General features: G+C 39.0%; 1 protein-coding gene and 1 pseudogene across 1 annotated transcript; one reads left to right on the plus strand and one right to left on the minus strand.

The window, feature by feature from the left end:
• Positions 1-5,382: 5,382 nt before the first annotated feature.
• On the minus strand, positions 5,383-17,903 carry LOC110609119 (annotated as a pseudogene).
• Positions 17,904-18,457: 554 nt separating this feature from the next.
• LOC110610160 (mitochondrial import inner membrane translocase subunit Tim13) lies at positions 18,458-22,073 on the plus strand. Its single transcript, XM_021750038.2, has 2 exons — positions 18,458-18,718; positions 21,734-22,073. Exons 1-2 carry the CDS (start codon positions 18,602-18,604, stop codon positions 21,881-21,883), a joined length of 267 nt encoding a protein of 88 aa, XP_021605730.1. The 5' UTR covers positions 18,458-18,601; the 3' UTR covers positions 21,884-22,073.
• The last annotated feature ends 547 nt before the right edge of the window (positions 22,074-22,620 follow it).

The raw sequence follows: 22,620 nt of genomic DNA on the forward strand, positions 1-22,620 counted from the left end.
TGCCACTGACTGCTTGACTTTTCCCTCTATTACGGCACTAGCCTCCATTCTCCTGGCCATGTCTATAATGGCATGGAAACCTTCTCTATCAGCTGACTGAATCAAAGAGGAATACCTGGAATTGAGCCTCATGATATACCTCCTCGACTTCTTCGGATCTGTGTCCAGATGCTGCCCAGCAAATGGCAACAACTCTAAGAATCTATCGGTGTACTCATCGACACCCATCTCATCTGTCTGCTTCAGCTGTTCAAACTCAATCACCTTCAGCTCCCTGGAACTGTCAGGGAAAGCCCATCCTGCGAACTCATTCGCAAACTCCTCCCATGACAAACTGTCCACCCTTGGTTTCACATAGTTCTTGAACCACTCTCGTGCCTTCTTGCATTTCAGAGTGAAACCAGCCATCTGAATGGCTCTACTGTCATCAGCCCCTATCTCATCTGTAATTGTTTTGACCCTCTCCAGGTACACAAACGGATCATCACCGGTATCAAACTGGGGAGCACCCAACTTCATATAGTCGGTCATCTTGGCCTTGCTCCCTCCAGATGAGGTAGGTTGAGGTCTTTGGGTTTCTGTAACTGCGGTTTCTGCTGGTGGTGGAGGTACGGCATCCCCTGGGATAGGGTTTGCTGTGCCTGGATGGAAGGATGGAGGTGGGTACATAGGGTACTGTGGATACTGTGGGTAGAAAGGTGGGTATGGCATGTGAGAAGGGTAAGGATTAACACTGGGGTAATCCGATGTACTTCCCATCGAATACCCGGGGTATGGTGAAAAAGGTGGGTACTGGGGTGGTGGAACAAACCCCGAGGCCTGAGTGCCTCCCTGAGACTCACCCATGCCCTCTTCTGGCATGCTTACACCAAGACTACCATCCCTCCTCTGGTCCACATCCATCTCTTCTCCCACATCCACTGACCTGCCTCCTTGAACCGTTCCTCTTACTGATCTGTTTCTACCCAGATCCAGAGATCTTCTAGGATCTCCCACTGCTCTGTCCCTGTTGGACCTACTCGACATTGCCCTTGGCAATGCTGGAGGACGGGCGCTCGTGCCCTCATCCTCCGGTGGTACTCGAGTCAATCTAGCTGATCGACGAGTTCCTCGCATTCTGTTTACTGAAAAACAGCACAGATAACAAAACATTAGCATCCAATGGTTCATGTGGAAACACATGAACCCACATCATATACATAGCATATCTCATGGCATATCATACTTTCATTCTAGACAGGACTCTACATCCTATCCTAGTGGACATGATTTCCTATTGTGCTTGACTTTCTATCACATCTATGAGCCCGACACTCTAGGTCCGACCATATGAACCTAGGGCTTTGATACCACTCTGTAACGACCCGAAAATCGGACCGCTACCGGCGCTAGGATTCAGGTCGGCTTAAGGCCGCCAGAACCCGTAGCAAGCCAAACATACATCCTGTGAACCTGCTTAATCCCATACATGGTCAACAACATACATAAAAATTAAAAACTTTTCTTTCATTCAAACATTTCTTTGCCAAGCCTAGCCTGTGCATGCACAAACATAACATAAACCCCTCATTGGAGTCCTCATCAAATACTCCAATGGGGTAACATAACATAACATAGGCTTGGATTACATAGGCATCATAAAAACATTATATCTCATACAAGACCATATGTACAGGGAAAACAACAGACTCTAGTCAAGCACATTATCAAACTTACATTACAATACATCTCATACTTTTACATTACCAACAAATCATGTCCACAGCTAAGCTATTACATAAACTTCTCTTACTCTGCTGACTTCTCTGTCTACTCTGCACCTGCAAGACTGGGATTAGGGGAGAGGGGGTGAGCTAAAAAGCCCAATGAGCGGAAACTAAAAAAAACCTTTGTTTTAATTCCTCCATTTTTAGGTATATTATTATTCATTTTAGAAACTAAAAACATTTGTTTTAATTCCTCCATTTTTAGGTATATTATTATTCATTTTATTATTATTATTATTATTTAACTTTTCCTTTCTTTTTCTTATTCATGCTTTCATGAAATGCAACACATCACAGCTAATCACATAAAGGATGGTATTGTCACCATTAGTCCTCAACATCTCCAAATGCCAGGGGCGTAGAATGGGCCTCACTGGTCTTTCTCTTACATATCATAACATTCCTAAAATGCCAGAGGCGTAGAATGGGCCTCGCTGGTCTTTCTCTTTCATAGTGCCAGGGGCGTAGAATGGGCCTCACTGGTCTTCCATAACATATCATCATAACATAACATCAGAGGACTATGGATCACCCAACAACCATCCACATCAACATCAATTTATGCAATGCAGCATATTCGTGAATTCTAATGCAAACATCCTGAAATATTGCATGGCATAATGATGCATGGGCAATGCTTTATGATTCATTCATTTATTCATTTACATTACTTTAAAACTTAAAGGATTGTTCCACTCACCTGGTGACTGAAGCTTAACAACGAACTCTGAACGACTATCTCACAACCGGGGGTCTCGGTTCCTCGGGTCCGAACCTACACAGGTGGACTCAAATGAGGCACCAAAACAACAAGAACATAACCCTAAACATACCCCTAAAAACCTCCCAAAAACACCTCAAAACACTCCTAGGAAACATGCAAGAAAAGGCTGGACAGGGTACTTTCGGCGGCACCTTCGGCGGCCGGAAGTCCCTCCAGAGCCGAAAGTCAGGCAGGTTCGGCGGCACCTTCGGCGGCCGAAACTCCCAGACAGAGGCGAAACTCATGCATGTTCGGCGGCACCTTCGGCGGCCGAAAGTCTCGGACAGAGCCGAAACTCCAACTTTCGGGGGCAAGCTTCGGCAGCCTAAAGCTGCCTCTCAAGCCATGTTCGGCGGCCGAAACTCCCTTCGGCTGCCGAACCTGGTTTCTGCAAAAGGGCAGAAACTTTGGCTCCTCTATGCACATTTGCCTCCCAACTCTTAAATCATGCATAAACTTGTTCTAAATCATGCATACTTCACATACATTACACCTAGGGGTCTCAAGCTATCATATACCCCAACTACAACACTTCAACACACACACAAACAACATACATTGTTCATCAAAACATCAAAACCCATAAACTCATCAACAAGCCTAAACATGCATCTCTACCCATAAAACAACTTAAAACTTACTTAAAACACATAACAAGGGTGGATCCGAGCTTACCTCTTGAAGAAACGAGAGGAAGGGCGATCCTAGCTTGGAGATGGAGAGATTGAGCTCTTTGAACCTCCAAGTACCCAAAACTTGCTTTTTATTCACAAATCTTCAAAACCAAGGTTAAAACCCGTGAAAATCATGGAAGATCTAAGGAAAACACTTAAGATCGAGGGAGGATGGCGGAATGCTCACCTTGGCCGAAATGGGGAGAAAAAAGCTCGCCCATTTTCGGCTAAGGGACCCTTTTATAGTGGCTGGCCAGGCCACGTTCGGGGGCCGAATGTGCCTCCGCATCCATGCAAATGTTCGGCGGCCGAACTTGACTTTCGGCGGTCGAACCTGGGTTTTCCTTCAAGGACTTTTCATGCAAAAACTCATTTAATTTCATACTTTAAAACCATTAAAAACATGAAAACATTTTTATAAAACATGGTTCTACTCTTCTAGAGGTCTCCGACATCCGAGATTCCACCGGACGATAGGAATTCCGATACCGGAGTCTAGCCGGGTATTACAGTATAGCAGGCTTGCTACGGGTCTCGACAACCTTAAGTCGACCTGGATCCTAGCGCCGGTAACGGTCCGATTTTCGGGGCATTACACTTGTTGGTTTTGATGCTGACCTTTTATAGGTGGAGAATCCTAGTTCAATTAGGGCTTGGAATCCCAATTTTTACTTGGTCTTTTGTAGTCTTTGATTCCTCTTTTGACTTTGTATTTAATTGTGAATGGAACTCCTTGGGTGAAAGACCTTCTCGTGACTCTTGGAACTGACTTTGTAGTGTTTGAAGTAGAATTGGACTTCATTACTTTTGAATTTTGATTTTCTGCTCTTCTTTCCCGCGCTACTGGTCTCTCTGGCGTTAGTTTGATTTGGGCAGTTGATTTGGGCAAATCGCTTGCCTAAATCGTTTCTGTGAGTTACTTCCAGGTTTCTACTTCAGCTTTCTGCTTCAGTTTTCTACGGGTGATTTGGCCAAATCACTTTGACCCAATCGATTTTCCAGCTTTTTCTGCACTTTTTCTCCAACTTTCCATTTTCTGCAAAAACATCACAAAAACATAAATTAAGCTGAAAAAAATGTGTATTTAAACAGTATTAAAGATAATAAAAATGTGGCTAAATTATGCTCGATTAAATACCCCCACACCTAGCCTTTTGCTTGTCCTCGAGCAACAAATAACTTAGTCAATCAAGCCTCTCTTTCTGTTGAGCCTAAGTACCACTTAATCAGCCCCCCTAGACTCCTAAATTGAAGTATTACAGTGTAGAGTACATGCACTAGGGTTGTCCTCTCTTTCCTTGTTTCCTTTTACCCACCATGGCCAAGAAAAAGTTTTTTATTTGATCATGCTTATTCTTTCATTTTAGGCTTAATGCAACCTCTAAGAGTGACTTGCCTCTTTTTATTTTTATTTTCATTCAGCAGCACTTTTTCTTATTCTTACCTGAAAAAGTCACCAACCTTTTTACGCGAAGGTGCATATTGGTGATACACACCTCCGGTTACTCAGTTAGTCACTTGTTCAAGTGGCTACTAGCTCTGTTCATAGTCCTTGACCATTGGAACAGGTTCTGTTTTGTGCTTTTTGACTTTCCTGAGTTATTTTTTTCTTTTTCTTTTCTTTTTCTTATTTCATAACAGTTTGGGTAAATCAGCTCATAGAGAGTTACACTAACTTTTTATTGCATGTATATATATTTTTCCCTTGACCATAGCAAGTGCAAATATCCAATTTAAGAGAAAAACTCCCTAAGTGAAGGTAACACACTGTAAATGATTCAATTTAGGCTTAAAGGGTTGGAAAATTTAATGGGGTCATGAGATAGAAGGCTCTTTTAACTTTGTCATCTATGCTGAGTAGAGCAAAGGCTAAAAATCTGTGTGCATGAAGGCTGTGTGTGTGTGCAGAAGTGAATCTGAGTGAAAAAAAATGTGTGTGAAAAATTTTGGTGTGTGTAAAAGGATAAAAAGAATGCAAAAAGAGTAAAAAGAATGCAAAAAGAGGCAAAAATATAATAAAAGATAGTGCAAAAATCTCCCTCAGTACCCCCACACCTAGTCTAAACATTACCCTTAATGTAAAAGATATAAAGAAGAATTAAGAGAGAAAAGGGACTTCCTGGCCTGTGGGTGATTTGGTCAGTGATTTGGGCAAATCACTCAGCCAAATCACTGGCTATCATGGTCTGTGGACAGAAAAATTGTCCACCAGCAGTTGTAGTAGGTGCTCCATGTATTGCATTCTATCTTCAATTCTACTGAGACAAGCCTCTACTGTCTGATCTTGAGGTGCTTCTGGTGGTGCTTCTCCTGCTGGTTCCTTTACTGCCACCTCTGCTGTTTCTTCTGTTGGAGCAGGGTGCTGAGAGATAGTTGGCTGATTGGTTGTCTTCTTCCTGAACACACGCTCATGGCGTGGTATGATAGGTCCTGCGGGTGCAATAGAAAAAACTTCCCCTATTTTGCAAAGCAACCCCATATCATCCAAAGTGTGAAGGTCTAGGGGGTTGGTTTGTTGGTGGGTGACTCGCGGTTGTCGAAGCCGGTCAAAAATAACTTTTCTGGTTATCAATAATATTACTACTGCAGATAGTGGTAAAGGATCGAATCCACAGAGAATTGAAAACTTATCTATTTTTCTCAACAAGACCAAGAGAATTAACTGAAAGCGCAACTGAAAGCAAGTAACTAAAAGAGAATAACTGAAAGAGAATAACTGAAATGAGAACTAACTGAAAGCAAATAACTGAAAGAGAAATAACTGAAACGAGAATTAACTGAAAGCAAATAACTAAAAGAGAAATAACTGAAACGAGAATTAACTCAAAGAGAATAACTTAAACGAGAACTAACTGAAAGCAAATAACTGAAAGAGAAATAACTGAAACGAGAATTAACTGAAAGCAAATAACTGAAAGAGAAATAACTGAAACGAGAATTAACTGAAAGCAAATAGACTGAAAGTAAAATGGGGAGTTTTGAGATTGATTCAATTAAAAAACTACTGAAAGCAATAAAAGAAGCAAATAGTAAAAAAATAAAGAGAAATCAAATATGAGAAAGATCTAGTTGAAGAGTTGGATCCACTTCAGTTGTTGGGATTGATCACTGACACTTAGTTTCCCTTGATAGATTCAATAGATTAGTTATGGAGATAGAAGGCGCTTCTCACCACCATGTCTCTCCTTAATCATAAACCAATTAGGGAACGTCCTCTAATTAATTACTAATTAACGAATTGCTAAGAAACGTCCTTGGGCCTTAGGCATCAAAACAATTGTTAATTGCATTAAGAGATAGAGAGAGCCAATCCTAGCTACCCAAACACATGAGATGTTGCTAGATCATATAATTTCCTTAGTTTTTACACCAAGTGTTCTTGTGTTTGAACAACCCAAGCAATTACGGACTCAAAATTATTCAAACTAACAATATATTACCTTGCAATCATGAATCAAGTGGCCACATCGATCATAATAACAAAGCAATAATGGAATCAAGCATGAAATTGTATGAATATTGAATAACCAAAAGATAATCAATATGTGTTCAGATCTCACAATCCATAAAACAACCAAAGTTTCAACCAATCTTCAACTAGAATAAAAGGTTTCAGCCACTCATGGCTGAAACAAAACCAAAAATAAAGAAAGAGATGAAGAAGAGATGGTGTCACTTGCAATCCCGTAGGTGTGTCCAAGGGGGTCTTGAAAAAGCATGGGGAGGCTCCTTATGTGTCTTTTTATAGTTGAAAAGTGTTGCCCTAGATGATACTTGCTGCCCAAGTTGATGAGAGGCTGCCCAAGGATGGCTTGCACAAGTTGTGCCGTCCATGCACATGTGAAGTGAGGGAGGCGTGTGCTTGGTCTTCAAATGCAAGGAGTGGGGTCCTTACTCTTTACTTGCTGCCCAATTGTCTTCAAGAGGCTGCCCAAGTGTTGAGTTTCTGCCCAATTTCCTCTTCACACTTTCCTTGCCACCCATGCACAAATAAGGAAGGTGGAGCCTCTCTTTGCAATTTGAATTTTGAATGTGCAAAGCATGAGTTGGCAAGCATGTGATCTTTAGATTTAGGCTCCTTAATAAGCTGGATTTTGAAATTCAAAATTTGAATATGAATCTTGAAGATTTGAAATTCAAAATACTTTCCTTATTTGGCTCTTCATTTATGGCAACTTGAGATTTGGCTTCTTGAATAAGGAAAAGGCTACTTAGAGACTTGAAATTTGAATTTCAAGTTGCTTTGGCTGAATGTACTTTCCTTATTTGCCACTTTCCTTATTTTCACCCTTCTTGGTGGCTGCTCTTGGTCTTCAAACTGTTGAGATGCGGCTGCCATGGTGGAAATTAGATTCCTCAGCTCTCGAGGTGATTTATCACGAATTGATCCTCCACATGCTGCATCTATAAACTTCCTTTCTGCAGGTAGTAAACCTCCATAGAAATACTCTATGAGAGACTTGTCAGAAATATCATGCTGAGGGCATCTTGTGCACAACCTTTTGAACCTCTCTCAATATTCATATAAGTCTTCAGAATGCTTTTGCCTTATACCACTTATTTCTCGACGGATACCAATGGCTTTGGATGTTGGAAAGAATTTGCTCAAGAATGTACTTGCCATATCGGCCCATGATGTAATGGATCTAGGTGTCAAGTAGAATAGCCAATCCTTGGCATAGTCTTCAAGAGAGAAAGGAAAAGCTCTAAGTTTGACATGGTCTTCTGAAATTCCCTGAGGTCTCATGGTTGAGCAGACAATGTGGAATTCTTTTAAGTGCTTATGGGGATCCTCATTTTCAAGGCCTCTAAACTTGGGAAGGAGATGGATTAGACCTGTCTTCAATTCAAAAGGTGCTGTCAGTTGAGGATAAGTTATGCATAATGGTGCTTGGTCTTCAGCTGACATATCCAGCTCTCAGAGTGTTCTCTCCCGTGGCTGTGGTGCTTGGACAGGCAGGTTTCCAGCTTGAATTTCAGCTTCTTCACGTGCAGCAGGAGGTTCTGCCATTACTGGATTTTCTGCAGCAACCTGGAACTCAGTTTCTGGTGCAATTTCAGCAGTAGCAGGTGCGGCAACAGGTGAATTTGCTGGTGCAAAAATTTCTGCAGCAGGGGCAGTAGGTGTTCTGTTTGCTGGTACAGTGGCAGATCGGATGGTAGACTCCAGATTTGTTGCTGATGAAGATGAAGATGCTCTTGAGGCTTGGTTCCTCAAGTTTGCTTGCTTTCTTAAGCTCTTGGCGGTGCGTTCTATTTTCGGATCGTAAAGAAGATTTTCTTTATGGCCAGCCCTGGTCATAAAGGGAAAATAAGTTAGTTTAAATCAATTTCCCGGCAACGGCGCCAATTTTTTATAGCGGTTGTCGAAGCCGTCAAAAATAAACCTATTAAACAATCAACAATTAACTTGCAGATAGTGGCAATAGGGTCGAACCACAAGGAATTGACACCAAAGATTTTTCTAATAATGACTAAGGCAAATAAATGACAAATAAATAAAAAAGGGGGGTTTTGTTTTGATGAATTAAATCTAGAAAGCAAGAGAAATTTAAATATATGAGAATTTCAATGGGAAAGAGATTCTAGTTGAAATATGAGTTTAATTCAGCTAGTTCAGAATTGATCATTGACTATTTAAGACTCCTATTTTATTTCAATTAATTAGTTTTGGTTGTGGAAGACGCTTCTCATAATCAAATTCCTCCTTAGTTCTAGTTCGATTAGGAAACGTTCGCCAATCAAACACTAGTCAACAAGTTGCCAAGGAACGTCCTTGGGGCATTTAGCATCGAACAACTGTTGGCTGCATTAAGACTTAGAGAAACTCAATTCTATCCTTGCCAACCGCGTGGTCAAGTCTAGATTATGCAACTGATTATATTTGTGTTCAAACAATATAAGCAATTACGGACTTAAATCATTCAAATAATTTATTACTCAAGCAATTTAAAAGCAATGGGCCCTTCTTGATTCTAAAAGCAAAGTAACAATTATAGAAAAGATCAAGTTGCATAAATATTGAAAGCAAATAGAAGTTTAACAATGGAGTTTTAAATCTCCCAATTCATCATAAATCTGAATTTCCTCAACTTCAACTAGAAAAGAAGGAAATTAGCCACTCATAGTGGGCAAAATACACAAAAGGAAGAAGAAAGGAAGAGAAGAAGAGACTGCTGCAATTCTCCTGCTGAATTCTGCAGATTTTCGAAGGTGGGAGAAGATGCCTTTGCTGGTTTGGAGGCTGCCTTTTTATAGCTGGAGAGTCCAAGTTCAATTAGGGTTTGGAATCCCTATTTTGACTTGGTCTTGTGGTCTTTGATTCCTCTTTCTCTTCTTGTATTTTGTTGTAGATGGAATTCTCTTGGTAGAAGGACATCCTTGTGGCTTTTGGATTTGAGCTAGCAGTGTTTGAAGTGTTTTTGGGCTTCTTTTCTTTTTAAATCTGATTTTTTTTCCTTTTTCCCGCTCTGCTGTCAATTTCTGCTGTCAATGTGATTGGGGCGGGTGATTTGGGCAAATCACTTGCCCCAATCGCTTTCTGTGAGTCAGTCCAGTTTTTCTAACTCTGCGAGTGATTTGGCCAGTCTCTACGAGTGATTTGACCAAATCACTCTGACCCAATCACTTTTCCAGCATTTTCTGCATTTTTTCTCCAATTTTCCAATTTCTTTCTTTTCTGTAAAAACAAGATAAAAATCATAAATTAAGCTGAAAAATGTGTAAATAAGCAATGATAAAGATAATAAAAATGTGGCTAATTTATGTTTGATCAATATGCTCTATCACTCCTATAACTCTTGCTATGTTGTGCAGCGTTGTTAGTGCAGAAGGAAAAGTTTTGAGAGATCCATGTGAAACACTAGTATGGATGAGATGGTGATAGATCAAAGGTGGTAGTTGCCTCATCTCTCAAAACATATCCTTTACAAGAATACATAAAACGAGCATCAAAATAAGAAGGGCATACCCTAAAAAAAGTAAAAAAAAATGGGAAAAAGAAACCAAGACTAAGTTTCGCAATTATGAAAATAAGTCAAAAAGTGGAATAGATGGGAAGCTAGAGGGGATAAAAAGAAAATAACAATTACAAGAGTATGAAACAATGTATGATAAGTGCCAACCAACTATGATTGCCGAGCATATGTTCATTCTCTTTGAGGTAAGTAAACATTTTGATAGGACAACTGTAATACCCGGCTAGACTCCGGCATCGGAATTCCTATTTTTCGGTGGAATCTCGGATGTCGGAAACCTCTAGAAGGGTAAAATCATGTTTTTATAAAATATTTTTGCATGTTTTATGCTTTGAATGAAGAAAGAAATTGAGTTTTTGAAAGAAAAGCACCAAGGAAGGAAAGTCAGGTTCGGCTGCCAAACCTCATGTTCGGTCGCCGAACATGGTGCAGTTTAGGGAGCGCTCACCTTTGGCCCCCGAAGGTGGTCTGACTAGCCACCTATAAAAGGCCCCATGTCTGAAAATGGGTGAGTTTTCTTCCCCATTTTCGGGCAAAGGTGAGTCTATGCCCTTCCATGGTTAGTTTTGATGTTTTCCTTCAAATCGTTCATGTTTTTGATGAGTTTTAACTTGGTTTTGAAGATTTTGAGCAAAGAATGAAGTTTTGAAGCTTGGAGACCCCAGAGCTCGATTTCTCCCATCTCCGAGTTTGGATCGCCTCTCCTCTCGATTTTCAAGAGGTAAGAGTAGATCCTACCCTTCTTTTATGTTCTTAGTAAGTTTTGAGGGGTTTGAAGGGTGTGGGATGCATGATTAGGTTAGTTGTAAAATGTTAGGGTTTATGTGAGTTTAAGTATGAAATGCATGTTAAATGTGTTGCTATGTGATGTTTGTTGGGGGATAGGATAGTTTGAGACCCCTATATGCTTGTGTACATGTTTATGCATGTTTGGGAGTGTTGTGCTTGAGTTTGGAAGGTTTGGGAGGCAAAATGTGCATGAGAGGCTTGAGTTCTCCCATTCTGGAAGAACTCAGGTTTGGCTGTCGAAGCCATGTTCGGCCGCTGAACCTACCTGGAAGGGAGTTTCGGCCGCCGAACCTGCCCCCGAAGGTTGGTGAGTTTCGGCTCTGGAACCACTTTCGGCCGCCGAATCTGCCGCCGAAAGTGGCTGAGTTTCGGCTCTGGAGGGACTGTCGGCCGCCGAAAGTGCCCTGTTCAGCCTTCCTTTGCATGTTTTCTATGATTGTTTTAAGGTGTTTTAGGGGGTTTTTGGGGAGATGTTTAGAGTTATGTTGGTGTATATTTGGTCCCTCATTTGAGTCCACCTGTGTAGATTCGGACCCGAGGAACCGAGGACCCCAGCAGTGAGATAGCTGCTTCAGAGTCTGTTCAGAGTCAGCCTGAGGTGAGTAGAATGGATCTTTATGTTTCAAAGCAAATAAATCTTGAGCATGTTGATGCATCACGAATGCCATGATATATACTAGGTTGTTGCATTAGAAATCACGAATATGTTGCATTACACTTTATGATGTTGATGTGGATGGATGTTGGATGACCCATTAGCCCTCGATATGATATAATGACGAGGATACGGTACGGAAGTCCAGTGAGGCCCATTCTACGCCCCTGGCACAGAGTAAGAGAAAGACCAGTGAGGCCCATTCTATGCCCATGGCACATTGGAATGTTATGTTATGATATGTTAAGAGAAAGACTAGTGAGGCCCATTCTACGCCCCTGGCACCATTGGAATGTGTAGAGGGCTATTGGTGACAAGTTCATCCTTGATGTGATTTGTTTGTAATGTGATGCATTTCATGAAAGCATGGATTTTAATATATTGTTTTACTATTCTGCTCACTGGGCTCTAGTAGCTCACCCCTTTCCCTTAACCCCCAGGCTTGCAGGTTCGGGATAGACCAGGAGGTCAGCAAGAGTAAAAGTTTATGTATGTAATAGTTAGTTGTGGACATGAAAGATATTGTAATGTATTGTATTGTATTGTAAGATATTGTATAAATTTGTATTGAGGATTAGTATTGTGCTTGACCCTAGAGTTTATGGTTAATCCCTTTTGATACATTATCGTTATGTAATGTTTTATTGAATGTGATGTAAACCAAGCTTGATGTATGTAATGTTGACCCAGCTAGAGCATTTGATGAGGGCTCTAGTTTGGGGTTTTTATGTATTCAGTATTAGTGTATGCACAGGTCAAGCTTGGTAGATGAAAAGTTTAAAATTTTTATGTAAATGTGTGATCATGTATGGGATTTATCAGGTATGACAGGTTGTATATTAGGCTTGCTACGGGTCTCGGCGACCTTAAGTCAATCTGGACCCTAGCACCGGTAGCGGTCTGATTTCGGATCGTTACAACAACCAAGAGGAATGTAGGGTAACATTGGGCGAGAGTTGTATCAAATATCGTTAGGAGCAACAGTGTTGTGAAAGCAAATAATTCACTCATCCTACGATAGAAAGAAGGAGGATAAGCGAAACCTGACAAAAGTGAGGACCATTGAACTAGTCAAAGGAGTGTGGGGCAAGGTAATGATGAGAGATTGAGATCCTTAATGATAATTCAATACGAGAGAAGGGAATTTAGCGAGAGGGAAACCTCTCACATCAGATGAGTAAAATATTTTTGTGTTTTCCGATATCATTCTTTATCTTACTTTATTTAGTTATTCATTTATTTTGAGATATTTTGTGTATTATTGAGTCAGGTTCCTCATGATGTGGGACTTGACAAGTTGGTGCTAACAGATATTGTGAACATATAGGGTATAGCTTCCTTAAAAGGGATTGGAAAATAATGTGTAATTAAAAGGACAAATTTAGTTCTACCTTTGTTGTTGAGCAGGAAAGAGACCTCATGATCAAATAAAAGTTCTCACAAGTGGATCAACGTGGAGGAGGACCGAGATAGGTCGAGAAACATAGGTTGCTTGAGGCAAGTCGATGTTGGGAGCTATGATGAAAGTGGTATAATAAATGGAGTATCTTCTAATAATTTCTTAGTGTCGAATCATAATAATGATATTAATTGCTTCATGTATAGTCAATCTTAATAGTTGTTTTGAGTAGATTCCTGCGGCTCATAGGGTTCAATAAGAAAAGGGCACTTTTCAGTGGTCGTGGTTATTTTGTGTATAATGTGTGTCGTTTTATAGGCATTCGCGTAAACTACATTCTTAGGGAGAGGAAAAGAAGATAAAGTGAGCATAATATCAGAGCTTATGAAGGGGAGAACTGTAAGACATATAAAAGAGAAAGAGAGTGTTGAGCGAACTCTTTTGATAATAGGGACACCGATTTCTTAGGACTTGACTGTGTGTTGTCGAAGCCGGTCAAAAATAACCTTTTTGGTTATCAACAATTTTACAACTGTAGGTAGTGGCAAAATGATCGAATCCACAGGGAATTGATACTTACATATTTTCCTTATCAAGACCAAGTAAATAAACTGAAAGTAAAATAAAAGGGGGATTTTGAGATTGATGAATTGAACTAGTACTGAAAGCAATAAAGTAAAGCAAATAATTAAAGTAAAGAAGATTCAAATATGAGAAAAGCTCTAGTTGAAGAATTGGATCCACTTCAGTTGTTGGGATTGATCATTGATGCATAGGTTCCTTTGTTTGATTCAATAAATTAATTATGGAGATGGAAGACGATTCTCACCACCATATCCCTCCTTAAGCATAAATCAATTAGTTTGAATGCTCTTGAAGATTTAATATTTGAATTTCAAATTATTTGGCTGAATGCACTTTCCTTATTTATCTCCTCTTTAGCTGCAACTTGGCTTGTGCAAGTATGCTTGTTCTCCTTTATCCTATTTTAGGCAGTTTTGAGAGCATTTTCACCAAATTATCTCTTTACACCATTTTCTGCAAAATAAGATCAAAACCACAAAATTAAGCAGAAAAAGTATAAATTAACATCAATAACATCATGATAAAATGGTCTAAATTTGGACTGATCAGGAGTATTCGCCGAGTTTCGCTACAAGTGGAATAACGTTGTGTTATGTCAAGGGGATGGGTAAAGACAGTTTAAGTCTTAGTGGTCAAGTGTTGTTGGCACACCTGTTGATTTATAATGGGTTGTATTCTAGAGGACCTGCTATACTAATTCGTATTTGAATCTGACGTGGTTAGTACTAATCTTTCTTATGAGACTATTACAGGTTAATCACGATGTCGTGTGGCATAAGTGTATGCAGGTTGATAGATTTATTGCACGATGAGATTATGCTTTTGAGGCGAAGAATAAGGTTGACAATTAAAGACAAGTAATGGCAAGACATGTTTAGGAGAAAAGAACCAATGATCAATGAGTTCAGGCAATAAGTTCGCGTAGATGAGTAAAGTAACAATTTCTCGCACCATTTGCAGTAGACTAAGGAATCAAGGGCAGAACATTTACCACCAGAAGATAAAGCTTTTATAGTTTCATCATCATTAAGAACTAGCAGTTCACAGAGATACCAAGAATTGAATGATTTCATATCAAGGATTAAGGCTGTCCAACAATTTAATCAAGCAGGACTGGGATCAGATCCCACTGCAAGCAAGCCTAAGAGCGTCAGACTCGAAGATTGAAGAACCCCAACAAACTCACTCGACGAGGACGTCGACCGTTTAAGTGGGGGAGTGTCAGGGTCATAGAGTTTTCAGGGACCAAAACTGTAATTTTTTAACATTGGAATTCCAGAAAACAATAATGGGATAAATTAGTAGAAATTAGTAGAAAGATAAGGGTCGGGACAATTTGTTGTAATTCCTTTCCATGTATTTATTTGGGGGAATGTCATATGAGACATATTGATGTCTCCTCCTGCCACAAGCCAAGTTGTTCCTAAGACTCTTTAGGGAGGAGTGACTAGTTGGCCACCAGCTGGGGCTGGGCTCAGTTGGCTACTGTAGGCCTACAGAAATTTCAAGTGTGCCTTCACTCCTTGTAGACCGTCCCCCCTATCTACAAGGGAGGTGAGAATTATTATAACAATTGCGTCGATGATAATGTATAATTACTATTTTGCCCCTAGAATAAAATAAATAGCCTGTTCATGAATTCTCATCTTCAGGTTTTATATTTTGTACCTACTGTGAGACTTCTAATGGAATGCTGCCTGTTGATTTTGCTGTTCGCTTATATAACCTTGACTAATCAGGGTATTCATGTTCACAGGGTATCGGGTGATTCTTAAGGCTGACTTGGCTTGAAGGTGTTCAAGTCAAGTGCTGCACGGTTCCAGACGATTGCTAAAATCTGAAACCGTGACAAGAAGCATACAAAGGAAGGTAACACAATCATGCTCAGCTCGAATTTTTCAGAAGCCACTAGGAGAGTCTAGCGCCATAGAAAGAATTGTGAGGAAGCAGCTTCCAGAGGAGATGTTATTCGTGAAACACAATTTTCTAGAATTATATTTTATTTGTATTTTTACTTAGAATAGGAGATTCCAAAACTTCTCCTTATAAATCTATAAATACTCAAATGTATTCATTTATACAGAAAGATAGAAAATTCAGAGAGCTGTGATACTCTTGTAAATCATACTCTTATAAATCATTTATCTGTGAATAATACAATTTTTTTATTCCTTCCATCATTCTCATCACTGTTACATTAAATCTTTCAACCCTTTTCTCAATTTAGCTTTCATTGCCAAATCACGTGGTTTTATGTGATTGAACTATTAATCAGGCTGAATTTAATTCTCGGTTGGACTAAGGCTGTACAGTTAAAATGTCATTCTAGTATTGGAATGACTTAGTTCATGACATAATGCATGGGTTGTGGATTTGATAGTTTGGATTTCTATGTTTGGATTTGAGTCCTCTTTTATACTAGCCCACTGAGGTTTTTTTGATGTAAGCCTTGAATGATATTAAAAAAAGGGTAAACTGTAATTTAGTCCCTCTGGTTTAGTGAAATGCAACCTTTCGTCCCTCTGTTTTAAAAAAACTTTAATTTAGTCACTGTGATTTTTAAAAATTATGCCATTAGTCTCTCCCGTTAGATTTTCAGTTAAATCACCGTTAATTTTAGTTAAAAAGACTAAAATACTCATTCTCTCTCCTTCCTCTTCCTCTTCCTCTTCCTCTTCTTCTTCTCCTTCCCGATCTCCTTCTTCTGCTCCTTCTTCTTCCCGATCTTTCATAAAGCTGTTGTCTCAGGTAAGTCCTCTCCCACAATTCAGATCTTAAGTTCCACATTCCAGCGTTGTCAAATGTCAAGAAGATTGCTGCCCATGATTTTGGAAATACTTGCACTGTTGTCCTGCTAACTGCGTCGAGAAGATTGTAGTGCTTCCTCTTTTCAGGTGCCCATGTTCCTGGCTCCAGTCTCTGTTGATCATTTGAATTCATTAGTTATATTTACACGACTGTGAAAAACGAATACCCATCTAAATGCCATGATTACATGGCTTCCTCATGATTCTCAAAGATGATTTCCACAAAATTTCTGAAAGTCATGTTGAGGACAATGGGTTCTATCACAATCTCACCTATTTTAGCAGGTGGATCGTCAGGAATGGTGTCGTACTTGAAGACCTTGTCTGCAATTCCGAAATATTTAGCAAGTTTGAGTGGAGTCTCTGGATTAGTGTGAGAAACACCGTTGATGGCATAACGAAGTTTGCCTTCTACTTCGCCTGGTGAGTTAACGAGTCTGATAGTACGGGTGATGTTGATGGATCCATAATGGTAAGAGCCCTGAGGGTTTGGCCTGGCAGCACTGGCTGTGAGATTCCATCGGAAGGAACAGAACTGATTTAGGGACCACTCCCATCCTTCAGGTGCTTCTGGGAGCTTTGGAGATGGCGATCCCTGGCCATTGGCATATCGAACGATGCCCTTACCAGTAAGGACTTTCTCTAAGAATCGAGTGGAAGCCACCAAATAATAGTCCCTGGGAGGCTGGTCAGCAGTCACAAGTACAGCATAGCACTGGCCAACATGTACATCAAGTGAATCATAGTCGTTCTGCATCACATGAGAGCTTTCAATTTCAACAAGCAGCATTGAATGGCCTTGAATCCTAAAGTTGATTGATGTCTTCAGCCCAGCATTGCAGATTCTATATCTGTAAGTCTTGTCAGGTTTCATAGTGAAGAGAGGTTCACCCTTGCCATCACCCTTAGCGTTTTTGCCATTGATGAGAACTCCATCTGGTTGACCAAGTGTTTTTCCAGTGTCCAAGGACTTCCTAATATCTTTGTGGCTCTTGAGATACCAATCATTAACAATAACAGTGAAGTCATCCTCAAGAGCATCATAAGGGGCAGGAATGAGCAAACGACTGTTGATATGAAGGCCACCAAATAATGTGCTTTGTGAATCGATGTGCTTGGGTAGTAAAGAAAGCTCCCAATTTGGTCCTTGACTTGAAAATGATAAGTGTGGTTAGTTCCAGGGGGAATTGGGCAGTTGGTTCCAAGCACACCCTCCTGCCAAGAATTCTTCCTCTGTTGGATGCCGCTCCTGTAAAAATTTCAATCAAGATATAAACATCCCAAATTCTATGCTGAAAAAACAAAACAGGAAACCAAAGATTATACCATGTCAAGAGAAAAGGCTCGTCAAGATTATTGAAAAGATTGACGACAATATTGTTGTTGCTTGTGGAGTTTATGACAGGCCCTGGAAATTGATCTGATGAGAATCACTTGCTGTGGTTTTTCCAAAGGAGAGAGGGTTCCATATGTGACATTCCAAGCGAAGAAGAAGGAGATCGGGAAGGAGAAGAAGAAGAAGAAGAAGAAGAAGAAGAAGAAGAGGAAGAAGAAGAAGAAGAAGCAGAAGGAGATCGGGAAGGAGAAGAAGAAGAGGAAGAGGAAGGAGAGAATGGGTATTTTAGTCTTTTTAATTAAAATTAATGGTGATTTAACTGAAAATCTAACGGGAGGGACTAATGGCATAGTTTTTAAAAATCACAGTGACTAAATTAAAGGTTTTTTAAAACAGAAGGACGAAAGGTTGCATTTCACTAAATTAGAGGGACTAAATTACAGTTTACCCTTAAAAAAAACAAAATCAAGGCTCAAGGCTTTGTGTGTGGATGAGGATGAAGAAAAAGAATGACCTATTTATACCGTCACTGTCTCTGTGTGAAAAACCGAAAATAAAGCTCGTGTATTTGAATTTTACATATACCGCAACTAGTTGGACTACTTAGACCCACACATGCCTTTTGATAAGGAGCTGTGCCTAGGTCCAATATCTCTTTAGGCCGGTTACATTCTATAGCCCAAAGGCACAATTGGTTGTACTCTATGGAATAAAGTTGCCGAGTTGGGCGGGACTATGTAGGGTTTAACTGTTCAAGGCTTGCATTTGCAATTGTAATTCTAGGGTTTATATCTCGCCCTGTTTTCTCTCTGTTTCCCACCGACAACAGTGTCGCATACCATCGAGGGTAATGGATTCTTTTTCGTCGCCATCAATTGGATCAGGATCCTCTAATATGTCAACTTCTGATCTCATGGACCAGTTGAAGACTCAGCTCGCCCAGGCTTACGCTCAGGAGTTCCTTGAGGTTTCTTTATTAGCATTTACATTTTATTTTGTGCAACTTCAGATTCATTTTTTTTTCGACTCAATCGTCTTCTTGGACTGGGTTTGGGTTTTGCCTTGGTTATTGATTTCAATACGTGTCTGATTTTATTTCATCCATGTACAAAAGATAAATTGATTTTAGTGAGCAATTTTCAAAGCTTATAAAGTTACTTTTATTCTTTTTATTTCTCTGCTGCGCTCAAGGTACAATCATCACACTCTTACGAGACGCTTCCCTTGATGCCACTTGTTTCATCTATTGATAATTTTCGAGTTATTGAAATCTTTTAGTCCTTTTCTCAATCGAGTCAAAAAGTTACTCCCTTTCTTGATAAGCTGTTAGTGAAGTAGAATAACTAGATTAGCGATTCCATTATAACTTAAGTGTTACAAGCAGCAACCACGTGGAGAAGGAGAAGTATTGATCAACTAACAGAATTGGGTTTCTCCACAACCTTCCTCTGTTGCTTCTATTCTCTCTTTCCTCCCCTCTTCTCTGTTTCCATTTCCTTTCTCTCTTTCTTTCTGTTACCCTTACTTTCCTTATGTTCCTCGCTAGCCGAACTCACCTTGTAGACTCCAAGCGACTCATTTTCTTAGCTTTATAATTCACGTATTCAAGATTTGCCGTACTGAGACCTTGTGGCATATTTTATTCTGTGCCCTTTGAGGAACAAAGTATTTAGTGCTAGGGAGGCAGCAATGAGTTACTATGCAGCCAGGACATTGTTTCAACATCCCAAATAACTTGTTTGATTACAAACATTAAGCTACAGAATGTTTCAATTATATCTTGTGTTATTAATAGATGCCAATGTGTTGGATAAGCTTTTGTCTTGAAGGTGCAGTTACTGGGATATAGACGAGTCCTAGGTAAATAAACAATTGGAGCATGGTCTTCTCTACTGTTTTTGTATTTATATGTAAGTGAGGGTCTCTATTACCTTCCATGTGCTCACTTTGGCTTGCTGTTAGCAGACTCTTACTAATATACAAGAGATTCACACATAGAGAAAGAAAAATATTGAAATGCAAGATCCTGTCAAAACCATTAAACGGGGTAGTTTGAAAATTCTTGTTTTTCTTGCAACATGATTAAGTTGCTGTCATATTCTGTGGGTTTAGTTCATCCATGTTCTCCATTTAATTAGTTGTTGCTTTCAATTTCTTAATTGTAGGAGCTAGGAGGGTGATCCTCTATGTTTAGTTAATGCTGATAATGCTTTTGAGTTCCTTGTTTGTTTGTAGGAAGAGGTTATCTCTTCTTTTTGCTATTTAAGCGCAATAAATTAATAAATGAGACATGATCAGAATTTTAGCAAAAGTTGTTGAGTACTTAAAGAGATTTTCAAGTTCTCTCTTAACGAAGTTGTACAAATTTCATCATAGGTAGAAAAAAAAATCAGGTTCCTTCCCTTTCATCCACTACTCCCATAAATCTGCCTAATTGCCCCATAACTAGATCCCTTACCTAAGGTACTAACTATTTGGTATCAAAGCCACAAGTTTAGGAGATTTAATCCAACAGCAACTCAATAGAATTTTAGCCTTATTTCTTGAAGAACATACCGCCAATAAATCCCGACAGAAGGAACTCAATGCAAAATTGGAGAACTTCACAAGAGTTGTTGCTAGTGCCAAACAGTCTGCATCCATCTTAGATGGCAGTACCTAAAGTCGTGCTTCAAAATCAAAAGGGATTGCCAATTCAACTTATGCAGGATTTGATTTGTCCACTAGTGCTCCTATGGTCTTTAAATTCACTAAATTGGATTTTCCACGATTTAATAAGCAAGAAGATCCTCTGGATTGGTTAACTCGTTGTGAACATTTTTTTTTTCTGTCATCAACAAACGGGAAACAATGAGAAGGTAAGTTTGGCTTTATTTCACTTGGGAGACATTGCATAATTTTGGATCATTCAATTACTAAATGATTATCCAGATTCATCTTGGAAAATTACCACTCAGTTGAAATAACAATTTCTTGCTCTCGTGCTTAAAGACAAGCACCTTAACATATGGGGGAGTAATGTTAGTAGACCCTTACTAATATACAAGAGATTCATACGGGGAGAAAGAAAAATATTAAAATGTAAGACCAAGTCAAAATCATTAAACAAGCATTTGAGAAATTCTTGTTTTTCTTGCAACATGATTGAGTTGCTGCCATATTTTGTCGGTTAAGCGAACTGAATTGAATTGACTTGGATCTTATTCTCCACTTAATTAGTTGTTGCTTATAATTCCTTAATTGTAGGAGGATGATCCTCCATTTTTAGTTCATGCTTTTGAGTTCCCTTGTTTGTAGGAAGAGATTATCTCCTCCCTTTGCTATTTAAGTGCTTTAAATTAATAAAGGAGACATGACCAAAATTTTGCCAAAAGATGTTGAGTACTTAATTTGTGAGATTTTCAAGTTCTTTCTTAATGAACTTGTACAACCTTCATCATAGATAGAAAAAATAAACGGGTTCCTGCCCCTTCATCCACTACACCCATAAATCTGCCTAATCCCTTACCCAAGGTACTAACACTTGCATACATTATTGAAAATTATATTACGTACTATGGGTGTTTTGGGACCCAATTTTTCCCTTATTGGTGTAAAAATTCACTATACTATCCAAAATCTTAATGGATTTTTCTTACACTTTCACTTCAATAGCTCAATGACCAGATGATGTGATGTACTCCTAGAAGCAAACCATGATTGCTTGCTTGAACTCTTGTTTGGGAAGAGGGTACCCAATTTTTTCCTTATTGGTGTAGAAATTCACTATATTATCCAAAATTTAATGGATTTTCGTACACTTTCACTTCAATAGCTCAATGACCACATGATGTGATGCATCTTCTAGAAGTAAACCATAATTGCTTACTTGAATCTTGTTTAGGAAGTGGGTGCATATATGTGTATTTGACCATATTGTAACATCTATTTATGCGCATAGCTTTGTCTAGTTCACTTAATTTTGTTTTTGTGCCCCTTGCAGACTGTTAGGGGGAAATGTTTTGAGAAGTGCATCACAAAACCAAGTACAAGCCTGAGTGGCAGTGAAAGTAGCTGCATCTCCAGGTGTGTGGACCGTTACATAGAAGCTACTGGGATTGTTAGCAGAGCTCTTTTTAATGCACCTCACTGAATTTAGTAGAAAGTTCTCCAGAAGAGTGCACTGCATTGGGAAATTTTGCTTTCATACTTGTATGCATCCCAAATATTTTGCTATGGGACAAATATTTTCTATTGCTTGCGTACTAATTTATGCTCGCCCGTGCTAAATTGTATTGTCTCTGGATTGTAATGCTACATCCTGATAGCTAAAGTTCTCTCAACATGCATCCCATATGAGAAATAAATGCTTTAATGGAAGAAATCGTAAAGAAGGTAACAAAAAAATAAGTTATTAAGCAAACTGTAAATGCTCTCTGCTGAGGATGATAAGGCTCAAAAGAAATGTTCAACTGCCCTTCTTACCTAATATTGGGATTTATGTATTCTCTACAGTCAAGTCAGAATGGTCCTCTCTTATTTTTCTTAGGTAAAAGGGTTGAGGTCTCCCAGCTAGTAACTGGTTACTTTAGATGTAGACTTGTTTTGAATATGTTAATAAGTAATGCACATTTATTATGGCCAATTGACTGTTTAGTATTTTCTGTTTTATAATTTTTATTAATATTTTTAAAAAAATTATTATGTACTTTTTTTTATATTATAGTATTATATAAATTGATTATTATAAATTTATTTTATTTAATTTTTAAAATATCTTTTAATATTTAATAAAATTTATTTTATATAGAATAGGTATAATTAAAAAATTAATAAAAAATTATATTTTTTTAAAAAGTATAAAAAAATAAAATAAATAAAAATTATAGG

Source organism: Manihot esculenta, chromosome 2 (genome assembly GCF_001659605.2).
Source record: "Manihot esculenta cultivar AM560-2 chromosome 2, M.esculenta_v8, whole genome shotgun sequence".
Taxonomy (NCBI): domain Eukaryota; kingdom Viridiplantae; phylum Streptophyta; class Magnoliopsida; order Malpighiales; family Euphorbiaceae; genus Manihot; species Manihot esculenta.

What these genes read in the sequence shown, in the direction of transcription:
- LOC110610160 (XM_021750038.2), top strand. Translation starts at nt 18,602, where the DNA reads ATGGATTCTTTTTCGTCGCCATCAATTGGATCAGGATCCTCTAATATG. An exon ending in ACGCTCAGGAGTTCCTTGAG is followed by an intron (nt 18,719 to 21,733) that starts GTTTCTTTATTA and finishes TGCCCCTTGCAG; the next exon opens with ACTGTTAGGGGGAAATGTTT.